The sequence below is a fragment of the Manis javanica genome, chromosome 2 (genome assembly GCF_040802235.1).
Source record: "Manis javanica isolate MJ-LG chromosome 2, MJ_LKY, whole genome shotgun sequence".
NCBI classification, from domain to species: Eukaryota; Metazoa; Chordata; class Mammalia; order Pholidota; family Manidae; genus Manis; species Manis javanica.
The window spans coordinates 4,044,361-4,060,097 of NC_133157.1; the positions used below are offsets into that span (position 1 = coordinate 4,044,361).

The 15,737-nt window shown below is 46.0% G+C and overlaps 2 protein-coding genes across 5 annotated transcripts in view; one reads left to right on the forward strand and one right to left on the reverse strand.

Moving 5' to 3' along the window:
- CFAP77 (cilia and flagella associated protein 77) overlaps positions 1-5,198 on the reverse strand; it is a 125,198-nt gene extending 120,000 nt beyond the window's left edge. The window contains exon 1 of one of the 2 annotated variants that reach the window (XM_073218087.1): positions 4,897-5,198. In XM_073218087.1, the coding sequence (XP_073074188.1) occupies positions 4,897-5,094 (198 nt within the window). In that variant the 5' untranslated portion in view covers positions 5,095-5,198. The remainder of the gene's footprint in view (positions 1-4,896) is intronic. The other variant, XM_073218084.1, reaches the window with a different exon arrangement.
- Positions 5,199-7,342: 2,144 nt separating this feature from the next.
- The window catches only part of TTF1 (transcription termination factor 1), a 28,772-nt gene continuing 20,377 nt past the window's right edge, over positions 7,343-15,737 (forward strand). For 2 of the 3 annotated variants that reach the window (XR_012125405.1, XM_073222363.1), the window contains exons 1-4: positions 7,343-7,381; positions 11,367-12,389; positions 13,650-13,876; positions 15,179-15,364. Coding sequence is in view for 2 of the 3 variants with exons in the window: in XM_073222363.1 (XP_073078464.1) it covers positions 11,374-12,389; positions 13,650-13,876; positions 15,179-15,364 (1,429 nt within the window). In the remaining variant the exon portion in view is untranslated. Of the gene's footprint in view, positions 7,382-7,409; positions 7,656-11,366; positions 12,390-13,649; positions 13,877-15,178; positions 15,365-15,737 lie in introns of those variants that run through there. The other variant, XM_073222367.1, reaches the window with a different exon arrangement.

Sequence of the window (15,737 nt, forward strand, 5' to 3'; positions counted from 1 at the left end):
GGAAAAGTGGCCTGAATGATACAGTGAACATGTGAGCCGGGAAGGTTCTGGAAGGTGCTGGAAGTGACAGCTGACTTGCTCATCCAGAACTCAGAGCTCTTCCTTCAGGAGCGGCCTGCCCGCCACACTGCAGTGTTGTGAGACTCAGAGGGTAGCTGAGTTCAAGCAGAGGAACCCAAATTTGGAGGTCTTATCATCAAAATTTCAAAGCCAAAGCACCCCTTTCCCACAGGGACAATAAAGGGAGGAGGCCTCCTCTGGTAGGGCAGCTGCCCCTCGCTGAAAAGCCTGTGAGGGGGCAACTTGGCTTTCTGAAGTGGCCATGGAGCTGGGCAGGGAGATTAGTTCCCTGCCTCCGCTCCAGCGTGGCTCACCCAGGGATGTGCCCAAGCTCTGGTAAGGGGGAGGCTTTGACTTAAAAAAAAGACAAAGTAAAAAAAGAACAAGAGAGGAAATTGCAAGGGTAGATAAACCCACAGGTTTCCCTAGAAAAATGAAACCTACCCACTGGCCCAGCCCAGAGGGGTCCATTAGGATGGGAAGGCAGCTCATTTTTAATCCCCCTGCCTAACAATTGATTTCCTTCTATTACATTATAATTGAATGTAAAAGGATTTGAGCAATTAGAGGTATATTCTCTTCAGCTGATAAAGCTGAATATAACATTTTCACATTTCACTCCAACATAATAAAAATATTGACCCTCGCTGGGATATTTGTAGAACTGGGTGTTTGCCTGCCTTCTTTGCATTTGTCTCTGTCTGCATTTATGTTCACCAGCATCAATATTTATTAGAAATATTAAGCAGTTAGAGGGCATGGTGTGGTTGCCTAATTTCGCAAAGCATCCAATTCGAACACACCAGCTCTAAAAGAATACTCCCTCCTGACGATAATGGCAAGGGGCACGGCAGGGGCGCCAAGTATCCTGAACTAAAGCTCCAGTCGGGGGGAAGACCTAGGAACAACTTAGGGTCTTGGGAGGGTAAACCATTCGGCCCAGGGGCTGAGTTTTTCCCAGTCCACCCCTGATTAGAATCTGCCTCCCTGCCTTTCAAGGTCCAGGTCTAGGTTTGTTCCTTTGGAAAGCCTCCTGAGTCCTACCCAAGGCTTTCTCTCCCCAAATCTGAATGCTTCTGGGTCACGAAACTTGAAACTTACAGGGGGTGACCCATGACATTGCTTATTATGTGTGTGTCCATGTGCGGGGGTGCATTCAGCAATACAAGCTCACATCTCCTGAGAGCTTTCTTTAAGGCAGGTCTATGCTAAGCTACATATATATATATATATACACCCATCTCCCTCGCTAAATAGGTAACTTCCTGTCTGCGTGGTGCTAGGCACTTAGTACACATTCAAAAAGTAATTCTTGGCCATCAAGAAATCCCAAGAAATTTGTAGAGCTCACTTTGGAAGGAATATAGAGTGAAATGATGCCAGCATTAGATTCACTGGTGAACACTTTTGACTGCCTGCTGTACAGATGTAACCAATCTCAGTTGTCATTAAGTAACTGATTAATAGTGAAATGTGGCCACAAGAGCATGTGGCCGGAAGTCAGAAGATGTGACTCTCATCCCACTTCTGCAACCAGGTCAGACTGGCACCTTGGACCAATCTCTCCCACTCTCTGTGCCTCAATATCCTTAAAAAAGGAATTGGACTCGGTATCTGGGAGCCTCTGCAGCCCCCAGTGAAGTGATTCAATGACTCTATTTTACAAATGCATGTACTTCTTATTTGTGACATAAACTCCCACAGAAAAACAAAGTCAGTAATAAATTATGAAAAAATTGTGCCATGATCATTTGTACTTTCTGAGGGTACTCGATTCAGTAAATCCCACCCCTGTACATAGCCTGCCTCTCCAGGGCGACAGGAGATTCAAGGCTGTCACTGGAACAAACCAAGCAGTCTCTCCCTGTAACTGTATTGACAAGAGACCAGCTGAGCTTCCGTGGCAGGAAGGGTGCACTCTGACAGGTTCTGTGAAGGAGCCTTGAAGGCTATTGTAGCAGGATCCTGTGTTGAGTCAGAGAATTCTGGGGAAATGAGAATCAAGCAGAGAGAGGCTGGGTTCCTTCTCTATTTAATTTTATTCTTCCCAGAGAGTCACATTTGACTGAAAACTGGCTAACTGCATATCCCTTGATACAATAGAGTAGAAGCTCTTTCTAATGGAAAATATTTATGTCTCTTTGTGCCCACCAAAGATACTGAGTTGAATGAATCAGCCCCACTAATAAGCAGTTGGTTCGGTTTTCAGTGAGGCAAATAGTTGTTGAGCATTTGTAGATAAAATACCTGCTTGGATGTCTGCGTTTTCCACTTTTCACTTGGTTACTGTGGCATCTGGCAGACATGTCCGTGAATAACTGATGTGTATACATCCTGGTAAATTCCATGGTGTGAAATAGCTGTGTTGGGTTTGTTTTCAGGCAGTGTGTGTGCATTTTCAATGAAAAAAATCCTGCTCCTATTCACTGGAGAAAACGGTCTGCACAAAAACATCCAGTATGGTGGCATAAATGACTATTTCTAAGGTGTTACAGTCTTCCAATATAGATGCAGCCTACGGGTTCAGACTTGGACAAAACTGACATATACTTCTATTCCAATCATCCTCCTGAAGACACCCTCCGCAGAGGGCACCCCCCCCCCTCTGCTACACACCATAAGCAGGTGCACACTCACCTAGGGGCTTGTGAAACTGGCATGCCAAAGTGAAAGAAATCCACAAGCCAAACTTCAACAGGAGATTTCAACAACATACTGAAGGTATATTTTTTAAATCTCCACAACCTTGGATACTTTCAACCTCCTTTAGAGTTGAAAATCCCTAAGTTTTTTCATAATTTAAGTTTTTTCTAAAATACAGGAAGCTCTTTACAGTTGTAAAAAATAATGCTGGGCTGGGAGACAGTGAACATACCTTCCAACTCAGGCACTGTCAGAACTTTGTGCAAAGAGCCCACCACGAATGGCCCCTGTGAACCTGGTTGTAAGGAGGAATCTGGAAGAGGTAACAGTCAAGGTTCCTTTTCCCTCTCAATGTCTCTGCAGCTTTTTCTTAGGTATGGTTTTGGTAGAAAGTCTTGTAGCAGAGGTAAATACCGAAATGTGGACATGATCTTAACTGCCACAGAAAGTACCTGGTGGCCTATTAAGAACCAGAGGGAGAAAGTAAGAAGGAAAGGCCCTCTGCCCCTGGCTGCCTAGGACAAGGAGAAGCCAGGCACAGTCACCGGAGAGCGCCTGGACGCGCTCAGGTCCTGCTCTGCATCTCACACTCTGGAGACAGAACCCTGGGGCATGGGTCAGTCATCTCCTGCCACACTGACGTTCCAGTGCAGGGATTGAACTCATCCTGGAAACTGTTCAGCTAGTGCCATCCAGAGGCCAAATATTGTCCTTTGTGGTGTGTGGAGTGAGGAAAAGTAAAAGAGGGAGGAAAGTTTTTACTTATATATGCGTATATCACACATATACTGCACACAGATAAATGTATGTATCCATGTGCACATATCCGTGTCAAACGTATGTGTGTATGTATATACACATTCACATATACACATACCTACATGTATATGCATATATGCACATATATATATATATATGGCTTAGGTGGACATCACACTATGAACTCATCATGGAGGAGAATAACTCCACAAGGCCATTCATTTTATAGTTAAGAAGCAAGGAGCTGGTTCGCTAGTAACTGCCTGAGTGAAAGTAATCAGTCACTCCCATCCGAAGAGCTGAAGAGAGGTTTGATTCTCCCCTTGACCCCAGAATGGTGAACTCCGTCCCGTCTGTCCCCTGAAAGCAGCTCTTCTCACCTAGGCATGAGTGAAGGGCCTCGTTCCGCTTTGGGGGGCCCCTAAGAAAGGGAGCATATTAAATGGTAGAGTGGGGACGGCGATAAGGCAGCTTTCCCAAGTGGCTGGCCAGGGACATAGTTTGGGGAAGGGAAGGGAAAAGGCAGTGTTGTCATAGGATCCAATTAATTCAGATAATTCTAGTACGATGTAAAGAGAGCCCAGGTTCCCAGCATCAAAAGCAAAAATCACCACCTCAGGGCTCTCTGATCAGCTCCTGGCATTCAGATAAATTGTTACTGAAAACATGGTTACCATCTGCGCCTGCCGCGTCTGTCACCTGGGAACTGCTCGCATTTCTAAAAGCACACTGCCCTCCAGTGGTACAAAGTAAAGTTGCTCCACGACCAGGTCCCGAAACGGGACCTCAACCTGACGCTTCCAGCGGCCGCAGCTTTGGGTGTAGCGGCGCCAGCGCAGCGCGGTCACCGAAAAGAGACCAATCCGAGGGAGCATGCACTAAGAGGAGGCGATCTAGTTCGAAACCTCAGCTCCCTCACTGGTGCCTGCGGGCGTCCTAGGGCAGAGACTCGCGCTTTTTTTCTTGTAGGGTGGTAACTCTAAAGAGCGTGACGGCTGGGCATCAGCGTGTGCGGTGGTGCTTGCAGAGGGATGCAGGACGCTTGCTGCAGAGTGCAGCTCAGGGAGCAGGAAACGGGAGCGAGTGGCTGAGCCTGCGAGGGCTGGCGGGGTCGTGAGCAAGCACACAGTCGGCCACTGGGGGGTTCACTAGCGGTCTCGTGGGTAGACGGCAAGTGCCAACAACGGCCGGGCGCTGTGCAGGGGGCCCTCGGGCAAAACCCCATCCCAACTGCCTATCGCTCCCTGTAATGAGCGCATTCACGCCCACTTTGAGGATGAGGAAACAGGCTCAGAGAGGCGACTCCCCCGCGGGGCCGCGCGGGGCTCCCGTGTGTCCGGACGAGAGCTGAATACGCCTCGTCTCTCGGACCCGGCGCAGGCCACTGGTAGCGCAGGCGCCCAGAGCAAGGGCGGGCGGCGGGGAGCGGCTCACCTTGACGATGAGCGGGTTCTGAAACATGGAATCCCGCACGACCCCCAGCCTCTCGTTTTCCATGCCCGGCCGGATGTCGGCTACGGTCAGGGGCCGCCGCGCGGGCGGGCAGATCTGGCTGACAGTGCGGCGCACCGGCTGCTGCTGCTTCTTTGTCCATCGCATGGGGTCCTGGAAGGAGCTGTTGACCTCTGGCATCCTGGGGTCGCGGGAAGTCGCCCCTGGCCGGAGCGGCCAGCTTGTGTGCTAGCGGACCAGCGCCCGGCTCACTAGAGCCCCAGCCGTGTCGGGCCGCACCATCCTGACGGGGGTGGCCTCGGGTGCCGGGCGTCTCCGGAGCGGGGCGCACCCACCTAGCGCCGAGGCCCCGCTGTATGGCTTCCGAAAACGCTACAGGAGCTCGTCTGGCTCCTCGGCGAGTCCCTAGGCGCCACGCTGCGCATCGTAGAAGGAGGGGAAATTGAGGCCACCCCTTTAGATGAATGGAACGGCCGGTCTCCATGGCGACGGGACGCCAACGGCGCCGCGGCAGTTCTGGTAGGTTTCTCCTGCGGGAAACTGCTGGTGGCTCTCAGAGTGGACCTGTGTAAGTTTTCTTAAACAAATTTGAGAAAATCCAAAATGCCACGGGTTGTGCTAAAAGCGCCGGGGTCTTGAGTCCCAGATGTTCTATTTTCCCCCAGACCTCCTGCCCCGACTGCCCCTTCTCATTTCTCCTTTCCGAGCCGCATCACACACCCGAGATAGAGCACTACATCCCTCCTGAGGAAATAGAAATCCTCATTCCGGGGCTGATGTTACTGCAAATCCACTGGGTGATCTCCAGTTAGGCATGTCTTGGGTCCTCAGTTTTGTCTTCTGTGAAAAGTGTGGGGAGGAAAGCCTATAGAGTTGAATGAGATTAATGGCACCCAACTTTGTTCAAAAGAATGGAGGGAAGTGGAAAAATAGAGATTCCCAGGACCTCACCCAGACTCACCAAATTAGAATGTCTGGAAATCTGCATTTAAAAAAATCTCCCTCCTGATGGAGAGTGACTGTAATGGGGTATGTGGTGGGGACTTGATAATGAGGGGAATCTAGTAACCACAATGTTGCTCACGTAATTGCATATTAATGAGACCAAAATAAAAAATAAATAAATAAATAAAAATTAAAAAATCTCCCTCCGCCTCAGATTTTTTTTTAAGTTCACACAGAGAAGTTGAAAGAGGAGTACAATGAAAACTTAAACATGCAAATACCCACAAGGCTCTGGGTTCACCATGGAGCAAATTGCACCAATGACAAACTTCCTCTTCAAGGCCTTACATACCAACAGTGGACACCAACACCACATTTCCAGACAGACAGACTGTAGCATCCCTTGGGTGGTGACATGTGTGTATATATGTGCTTATGGTTTCTCCAGCCTGTTTGTCTTCCATACTTTCACAGAAATACAGGTTGTGCACTTTTTAATCAGAGCTGCTTGGCAGCTCACACAGAGGAAGTCAACCAGGTGGAGGAATGAGTGGAGCAGCGGAGAGAGCACAGGTTTGACTCTTGGGGTGGGCCACATACGTCCACTTGGACAAGTTGTGTTATGCCCTGGTTTTCTCATCTGCAGATGAGGCTGATAATACCTAATATAGATATCTACAACACAGGGTTGTTAGAGGATTAAATGAGAAAACTAATTGCCAACATGGTTATGTTCACTATGCAGTAAGGCTAAAAGTCTGAGTGGCACATATACTGTCCTCGATCTGATGGCCTAGTTAAGGCTTTACATTTTATCATAAACTAAGTTTCTTCAGGACCTGGTTGAAATGGGGGGATTGGAAGAGAACTCCAAAGCTCCTGCTAGCTGAATGTGCATCAGATCTGCACCATCTCGTCCCTGCCTGCCTCTGACTTCATCTCCTTCACTCTCTCCTTCATTCACTGCTCCAGCTCTCCTGACCTTTTTCAGTTTTTCCAGCGGCCAAGTTCAGGGCCTTTCTATTTGCTTCTAGCCTGGAACAATCTCCCATCAGAATTTTTGCTCGCCCTTTTCATTTAGAACTAAGCCCAAATGTCAATCCTCAATGAGACGTCGCTTCCATCTAAAACAGTACGCACTGTCTCCAGTCACTCTCCATCGCATTACCCTGTTTTATTTTCCTTATAGGATAATCTGAAAGTATCTCGGTTGATTTATCTGTCTCAGGGTAGGGACCTCACTATCTTGCTCACTCCTGGAGCTCAACAATACCCTGCTGAGAAAGTGGAATTCACGCATGAATTAATAAGCCTATCAGGTATCCCGTCCTGCTCTCTCAGTCAACCCCACCCACTCCCGGCGAACCCCAGGAACAAAACACCCTGCAACCACGCCTACGTCAGCCTCGGCGGCAGAGTGTTGCCATGGCGGCGTGATGCCGAGTGGGGCCGGAAGCGACGTACAACTACTTCCGCTTCCACACAGTGCTTCCGGGTTGGGAGAAAAGTGGTGCTTGGGTCGGTAGGTTGAAACTCCTTCGGTTGTTCTGGCTCTTTAATGAGCGTACAAAAATCGAGCGTGGCTGTGGTTGTCGTCTCCGGGGACTCGCCTTTAGTCCGGGGGTTGGGGCGGCGTCTCTTCCTGCACGGCCGCTCCAGGCCGTTCCACAAGAACCCAGGCTTCGATCTTGGGCAGGAGCGGATGGATAGTCAGACATCCGGCTGGTAGCTCCCTCGCAGCCGGAGCGCCTTTCACAGCAGAGCAGAGAAGAGCAGGTCTCCATTGCAGCCCACAGGTGGCGAGAGAATCCAGGCTTGGGCAGGTCCTAGGGGGGCGGGAGGTGGGACGTTCCGAATAAGCGGGGGTAATTGCCTATCCACGTGTATGAGCACAGGGGAATCATTGGGAGCCAGACCGACAAGGTTCTACCCCGTGGGAGACCGATCTTGTCAAACCGCGCGAAGTGCAATAGGGAAGCAGCAGGTTTGTTGAGAAACACTGCACATCGGGGAGACCCGACTAGTTAAGCGATTAGAGAGGCCTTCTTGAGGAAGTGACTTTCAAAGTTAGACCAGTTAACACTCAGGTAACGGAGGACGAGCATTCCTGGCAGAATGAGCTGCTTTTGCAAAGTCCCTGAGAATGAAAAGGAACATGGTATATTTTAGGCACTGAATGAAAAAGGCAAGGTGTTTGAAACCCAGAGAGAAATGAGGTGGAAAGGCAGGTATGGATTGGATCATTAAGGGCACGGAGGGTCCGTAAGGATTTTGAACTTTGTCTTAATAATACTGAGGAAAAACAAAAAGTTTTGGCGGGAAGTGACTACATATTTAAAAGGTTGTGCTGATTTCCAGAGACCAGAGGGAGAAGCTTAAGGGCTGTTTACAAAAATGGAAGAAAGAAAGAAACTGATGGAAGGTTACAGAATAAAGGCATCATTTGCTCTGTGCATTGTTATTAAGGGGTCCTGAAAGATGAGCCTGGCAAGTGTGTATCTGTTGAATTTAGTGGCTCAAAGGTTAGAGGCACTCTTACTGGAGCAGTCTTAGGGGAGGAATAGTGGTGGAAGCTGCAAGGAAGTGGGTTAAGAAGTGGACAGAAAAATGGAGGGAGCAGTTTCTCTTTTAAGAAATTTTGCCGTGAAAGGGAGGAAAGAGAATAGCTTGATGGGACTTGAGGGTTAGAGAATGGTAGCATCTTTGTTTTCTGTTTGTTTGTTTGAAGCTGGAAGAAATGAAAGATCGCTGGAGGGTTGCTAGAAGGGAGCCAGGGCAGTGAGAGGCTGGAGCTGTTGGGAGGCATTACCTGCTGGATCCCAAGCTTTCTGAGAAGCCAGGAGGGCACTGAGACCCAGCACCCAGAGGACATGGCCTTTGACAGAAGGGATACTTCCTCTGTTGGAGCAAGAGGGGAGGAGGACAGGTCAGACACGGGCAAGCATGTTAGGTTTGGGGTAACGTATTTCTTGTCTTGTGTGTGTGAGCGTGAAGTCATAGGCAAGCTAAGGTGCTGCAGCTGAAATGGAAGAATGCAATTTAACCATTCATTCAGAGTTAGGAGATTGGAAACTATTTCAAGAAAAGTGGGAGAGTGAGCTGTCTGGGGCAGTGTTGTCCAAAAAGTCAAATAGTTTAGAATTTGCTAGTGGCCACATTAAAAAACATAAAAAGGAACAGGTGGAATTAGGAATGTATTTTAGTTAACCTAATATCCAAATTATTATTTTAACATGAAGGCAGTATACAAAAATTAGAGTTGTTTTACTATCTTTGTTCCAAGTCTTTGAAGTCCAATGTGTATTTTACTCTTAGAGCACAGTTTGGCCTGGCCCCATTTTAAGTGCTTAGCAGCCTTGTGTGGCTAGTGGCTGCTGTATTGGACAGTGCAGATCTGGAGGGATATAGTTTGGTTACTGGGTGGTGTTCAGGCCCCACCTATAGTCAGCAGCCAAGAATGTAGACTGGTGCCCATCTGCTCAGTTGTGAGTTTTTTCTCCAGCTATTAGCAGTTCAAGGGCAGCCAAAGAGAAGGCATTAATTAATTTGAAGAAAAATATTTATTGAGCTCCTTCTATGAGCTAGGCACCATGCCAGATGCTGAGGCTACAGCAGCACTTAAGATAGACAAAGTCTGCTAGGCCCTCTCTGAGCAGAGAGTCGACTTGCAGCTCTCAACCTGCTGATAGCTGAGACTTCAAAGAGATCACAGATGAGTTTCCATGCTTCTCTGGATGACCTTAGGGTCATTAACCCAAGCTTTAGGTGCCTCCATTGAAGGTGAGGTCCTGGAGCTGGGGGATGTGGTTTGTAGGTATAAGGCCACATGCTCATTCATGTTCCCCTTTCCTCCAGCTACCCAATTCTTAAAGCTTCTTCCCTCCTAGAACAAATTATGTGCCTTCTATAGAAAATGTGCTTAGCACACAGACCTGAAAGACTATGGATACAAAGAGATCTCCAGTATTGCATAGTTTATTGTGTGAACATATTTTTGTATAGCAAAATGCTGATCAGAATATATAGCAGCTACTTTCTGTGTAAGAAAGGAGGAGAAAAAAGAATAGATTGTTTTGATGTTTGAGTCACGTAAATGTATTACCTAGTCAAAGAGAAATAAAGTCTTAAAAATTGAAACTCAGGTGCAACTCAGAGTAAGGAGGGTTATAAGACATGCCTGTAAAATTATGTTTTTAATCATCTCTTTTGTAAAGTACATTTCTGTTACCGTACTTAAACTCCAAAAATACATGTCCTGTATGTGAGTATTGACACCTGAGCCTTATGAAACTCCATTCTAACTTATTCCAGAGTTTTGACTCTTTATTGGCCCTAACAAGGTCCATTCAGCCTTTTAATCAAAGAGGTAATCTTCTGGCTTGAGGTCAATGGGCATTTGACACTCCCACTGTGAAGACAGTGGCATGTCCTGCACTCTGATGGTGGAAGTACAGAGGGGAACAAGACAGACAGTGCCTTCCTTCTTGGGGTTTCCTTTTTTTAAGCAGAGGAGACAGACATTAAATGGTTAGTTAAATAATTATTTTTTAAACTAGAGCTGGGCCAAATGCTACAAAAAAAGTACAGTTTACCATGAAAGTATATCATTTGCAGAAGGCACCAAGCTCAAGGAGTCAGGGAAAGCTTCCTTTTCTTTCTTTTTTTTTTGTAAATAGATATATATTTATATTCCTCAGTGGCTTGTTTTCAAACACAGATTTAAGCAATCTGTACCCTTGTTCTGCCCCTGGTTTCCTAAGAGAACTATTTTGGGCATTCAGTTAAGTGTAGATAAAAAAATAATAATAATAAACACTCCTGTGCTCGTTACCCCAATTATAGAAATGAGAGATTATAGCTATCAGAGAAACGGGCTCTGTACTTGTCCCAACTCCCGGGATTTGCCAGTTATAATCCCCATGCCTCTAAGTCGTAGTTTTACTGCGTTTGCATCCATTTAGAAAAGATACATAAAATCATTTTGTGTTTTAAATTTAATATACATGGTGTCACCAGGTATATATCCTTTTAATTAGGGAAAGCTTTCTTGAAGAAGTGATATTTAAGCCAAGCTCTGAAGGATGAAAGGAGGAGGCAGGGAGAGGGGGGAGGCAGCCGAGGGCATTCCAGGCAGAGGGGGTCATATGCCGTAAGACCTTGAGTCCGTGATAAGATTGTGGCCTGTGTGGGAGACCAGCACCAGGCATGTGTGGCTGGAGCAGAGTTGGGAGGAAAGTCCGGAGATGCAGCTGTGGTGGGAACAAGGACCTGAGCATGCAGGCCACAGTTTTTCCCTGTTAACTGCTTTTCCCTGCCAGAAAGGTGATGGGACTGGATACTGAAGCACAGTGAGCCCCCTGTGCACGTAGCATAGCATGACATTTGTAATCATGGTTCCAGGCTTGTCATTTGTTATAGTTTCATTTCTCTCTGCTTTTTTTTTCTCCTGAGGCCAACGTTTAAAACGCTTTGCAAAAATAAACCATTGTTTTCAAATTTCCCTGTAGGAATAAAATGGAAGGAGAACCAAGCAGATGGGAAATCCACACTCCAGCTTTTCACAAGAAAAAGAAAAAGTATTCAGTCCATAAGGACAGACATCAGAGACGTTCTTGCGACAGTTTCAGACAGTCCCCCCTGGCAAGTGAAACATCACGAATAACTAATAAGAGTAAAAAAAGGAAAAAGGATTTCCAACACTTCGTTTCTTCTCCTGTGAAGAAATCAGAAGCCTGTGATGAGACCGAAAAGGCCACCTGTGTTCCCAAAAAGAAGAAAAAGAGAAGAAACAGTGCTCTGGGTGTAGACAGGGAAACAGGTGTTTCATACATCCTGGTGGATAAAAAAAATACTGAGTACATGCCAGAGGATTTTAGGAGGGATGTTGACGTTGTTTATGTTAACATGAGCAAGGGACAGAAGTCACCAGAAGAGCCTGAAGCAGACAGACCACACGCAGTTACTAAGTCACATAAAAAGGAGTCAGAACATCATGGTCAAGTTAGGGAGAAAAAGAATAAAAAGCGGCGGTGGAAAGCCGCATCCTGCGACGCCTCGCAGGGGAGCCCGCGTGCCACCTGCACCCTGGCCCCACCGGAGTCGCAGGAACAGGACTCCCTGCTGTCTGCGGGCTTGGAGGGCGAAACCACACCACCCCCACTATCTGCCCACAGAAGTAAGGTGAAGAAAAAGAAGAAGAGAAAATTCTCGAAGAACCAGGAGTTTGTGGCCCCGGCCGCACCCGAGAGTTCCGAGGACGAGCCCTCTGAAGGCATGTGGGTCCTCGGGGAGGTTGGGCCTGCAGAAGGCAGTGAGGGCTCCCGCAGTAGAAAGAGAAAGACCAAGAAAAGGAAGCGAAGGTCTTCTGTTGAAAGTGTGGCAGCGTCGGGGGCTGATTTTTCAGTGCTCAGTCCGAGCTTGGAGGACACGCTCTTTGACTCACTGGACGGGAATGGTACCTTGACTGAAGAAAGTGCGAGACCCAGGCCACACGGTGGAAAGACCCAGGCCTGTTCAGAAGAGGCACACAGGTAACGTGGGAATGTCGTGCCTTCTGATGTTGTATGTCTTTGCATGAATTCTGCCTGCGACCTGTTTACGCATCCATAGTAAATGGTAGGAATCATGAAGAGAGAAACTGTAAAATGTACAAAAAGGTGTACACATTTAACCAAGTAACTTGGCAGGTAGCTTCCTTTCTTTGTGTGTAAAATAAGGCAGTTAGATTTTCACTATGAACTATTCCAGCCCTGAAATTCTATGAATAAGTTTCAAAGGCATTTAAGGCCCCCAAATTACCTTTGTCTATATGCATATACATAGAAGAAAGGATTAGATAATTTACAGTGAATCAGAGCAGGAAAAACACGTGAATTAGAGTTCTCACTAACAGAAGGAATTTAGATGTCATTATTTATGTAATTATCATTTAAGTGAACTGCCTGGTGAATACATACAGGAATTTTTTTAACCACTTCCTGGGACTTGGGACAGATTTTCGCCCCATTTTTACTCACTGACTTTCTCACTTTTGTTAGGTTTTCCTGTCTTGAAAGTTTCACATGAAGTTAAATGGGAGAGGGTCACACTCGAGGCACTGCCCATAATAGTTATGGGCCCATTCATGTCATCCCCTGTGCCATCTTATCGGGGACATTTTCAGAACACTGAAAATGCAGTAGCAATGTTCTAGGACTGTGGTTCTTAACTTGTCTTGGGCTGTGGGTCTTCCAGAAGTTGTCGACCCTTTCATAGTGTTTCATACAAATGCATAGTGTTTTTTTCAGTTTCACATCTGAGTGGTCAGCTGTTATGATTGAATATACTCAAAGGGGATGAATTAGTGATAGATACATAGAAATGTATGCAAAGGGAAAAAATGTGGCCATTCTTAACTGTAGCAAAGCAGCTATAACCATGTAAACCCTGAATACTGATTTATCTAATTAGTAACCATTATTTATAAAACTTAACTCATTGGGGGTCTTGAGTTTTCATGGGGGTAGAAGACAGCTTAGTTTATTAGGAAGTCAGTATCTAAAGCAAAAAATCTTAAAAATAGTAAGATAAGAAGTAATACCTGGTGGAAATAAGGCTTAGAGCCACACACTTACTTCCTGGGCTGCCTCTGAGGTATATCCAAGTTAGGAAAGTTAAAGAGTTCAGACATCACAGACTGAGTCAACTCCAAGATCATGCTGTAGTATCAGAGTGAGAGTCATTCTAAGAAAACAATTTAAAAGCCACCAGAGCAGATTTTTTGTTAACATTAATCCAGATTTTGCTCTTAGGTTAGAACCTACAAATGAAGAAGAAAGCAATTTGGAACTGGCTGAAGATGCTGCAACAAAATATTTATCTGAAGATTCTAGAGCTTCAGGCGATCCAGATGTGGATTTGGACTCCGCTGTGAGGCAGCTCCAAGAGTTCATTCCGGACATCAAGGACAGGGCGGCCACAACAATCAAGCGAATGTACCGGGATGACTTGGGACGGTTTAAAGAGTTTAAAGCACAGGGTGAGCTTGTGGCACTTTAATCTTTGTTGAACTTTCCTGTGTGCATAACTAGCCCCTGACTTTTGTGAATGATGCGTATTTATAGATTCATAAGAAGCATCCTTCAGCTACTTTTTAGCTTTATCTCCTTCCAGAATGATGGCCTGAGCTGTAAAATTAGCAAAATGCACTGCTCTGGCTCTCCTGTTTTTTGCCCAACTTCTGGTAGAGGCAGCAAGGAGAATGGGGTGGAAGAAACCAGTGATCCACAGAGTAACGATCAGTCCTGGGAGAGGAGGAGGGGTGTGCATGGCTGAGACCCTGGGAGGGGTACAGAAGTGAAATAAAACTAACACCAGTATTGGCATCGTCAACCTCGACAAGTTGTAGTTTCTTTCCCTGTGATACTAATTTGAGGATAAGCTGGTTGTCGTGGGCATGGTTTCAAGCATGACCCAACTTAGTCTTGATTTCACTGTTACAGGAACTTCCTAGGAGGCTTACTGGATTTATGAATAAATTACAAATGAAATGCTGTGTACTATAAATGAGCAATATTTACTGAATGTGTGAGGCCCAGTACCACTGGTCATTGGAAAAAGTAAAAAGAGGCCTTAGCCTTATGGAATTGATCATGTTGAAGAGATTAGTTTTTAAAAACAAATTAATCAAGAAAAAAATTTACAGAGCAGTATCTATGGAATGATCCAGTTTTATTTGTATATTCTATGATGAAATTTTATGAGATATTTTAAAAATAAGTCTAAGAATAGAAAAATATGCTGTGTAACACAATACATAGTGAACCAAATGCGTTGAGTCACAAGGAGGGGGAGAACATAAAGGGCAGTGACATCGCCACCCCCATAAACACGCATCAGGAATACACAAAGGTATTCACACTCATGCCGGCCAGCTCACAGCGCTCCTGCAGGGGTGTGGGGTGGCAGAGGAGAGTAAGGGCGGGCCTTCTCCTAAACTTCCATTTCAATATTGTTCACATTTTTCATGAACATATTTTACTTTTTAATATATATATTTTTAAACTATTTTAGAAAGAGATAGATGAATCAGAAAAGGTCACTTTGGAATGGGATGACCAGGGAAGGTTTAGGGAAAAGAGTGTGGCTTGAGCTGAACCCTGAAGGAAAGCCGACTTCCCCAGTGTGGCCTGGGAGAGGCGATGTCAAGTTCCTAAGCAGGGGCTGCTCCCCAGTAGGAAGGAACTGGTGAACCACCGTGTTGTCACGGCTGAAGATCAAGCGGGAGGGTGCTTTTTTTCATATTGACAATACATCCTTTTTCTTCCCACCCAAACCCTAGGTGTCACTATTAAATTTGGCAAGTTTTCTGTAAAGGAAAATAAGCAGTTAGAGCAAAATGTGCAAGAATTTCTATCCCTGACGGGAATTGAGAATGCAGACAAGCTGCTGTACACAGACAGATATCCTGAGGAGAAGTCTGCGATCACCAGCTTGAAAAGAAAATACTCATTTCGATTGCACATTGGTAAGTTTAGGACTGTAAGCTTTGCTCTGTGCCCATCCTCAGCCTCCGTAGACAGATAACCCGTGCAGAGTATTTAGCACAGTGCCCGGCCCATCAAGTGCATCAAGTATGTGTTAACAGCCGCCATGATTAATAGTCCCTCTTGTTGCCAGCCTGTACTTTTGACGATTTGGAACTTCATTCAGGTCTCCCAGGTATAGTGCTTTTACAGATTTTATAAGAATTACATGGTCAACTTCTAGTTTTCCTACATGGTTATAATTATGGCTTTGATTTCTCTCCCTGTTCCTTATTATGTATTTCTGTGTATGCCGCACAAAACATAGCCTTACACGCCCTGTGATCTCTGAAATGTATTTTAGTATAGCCATGT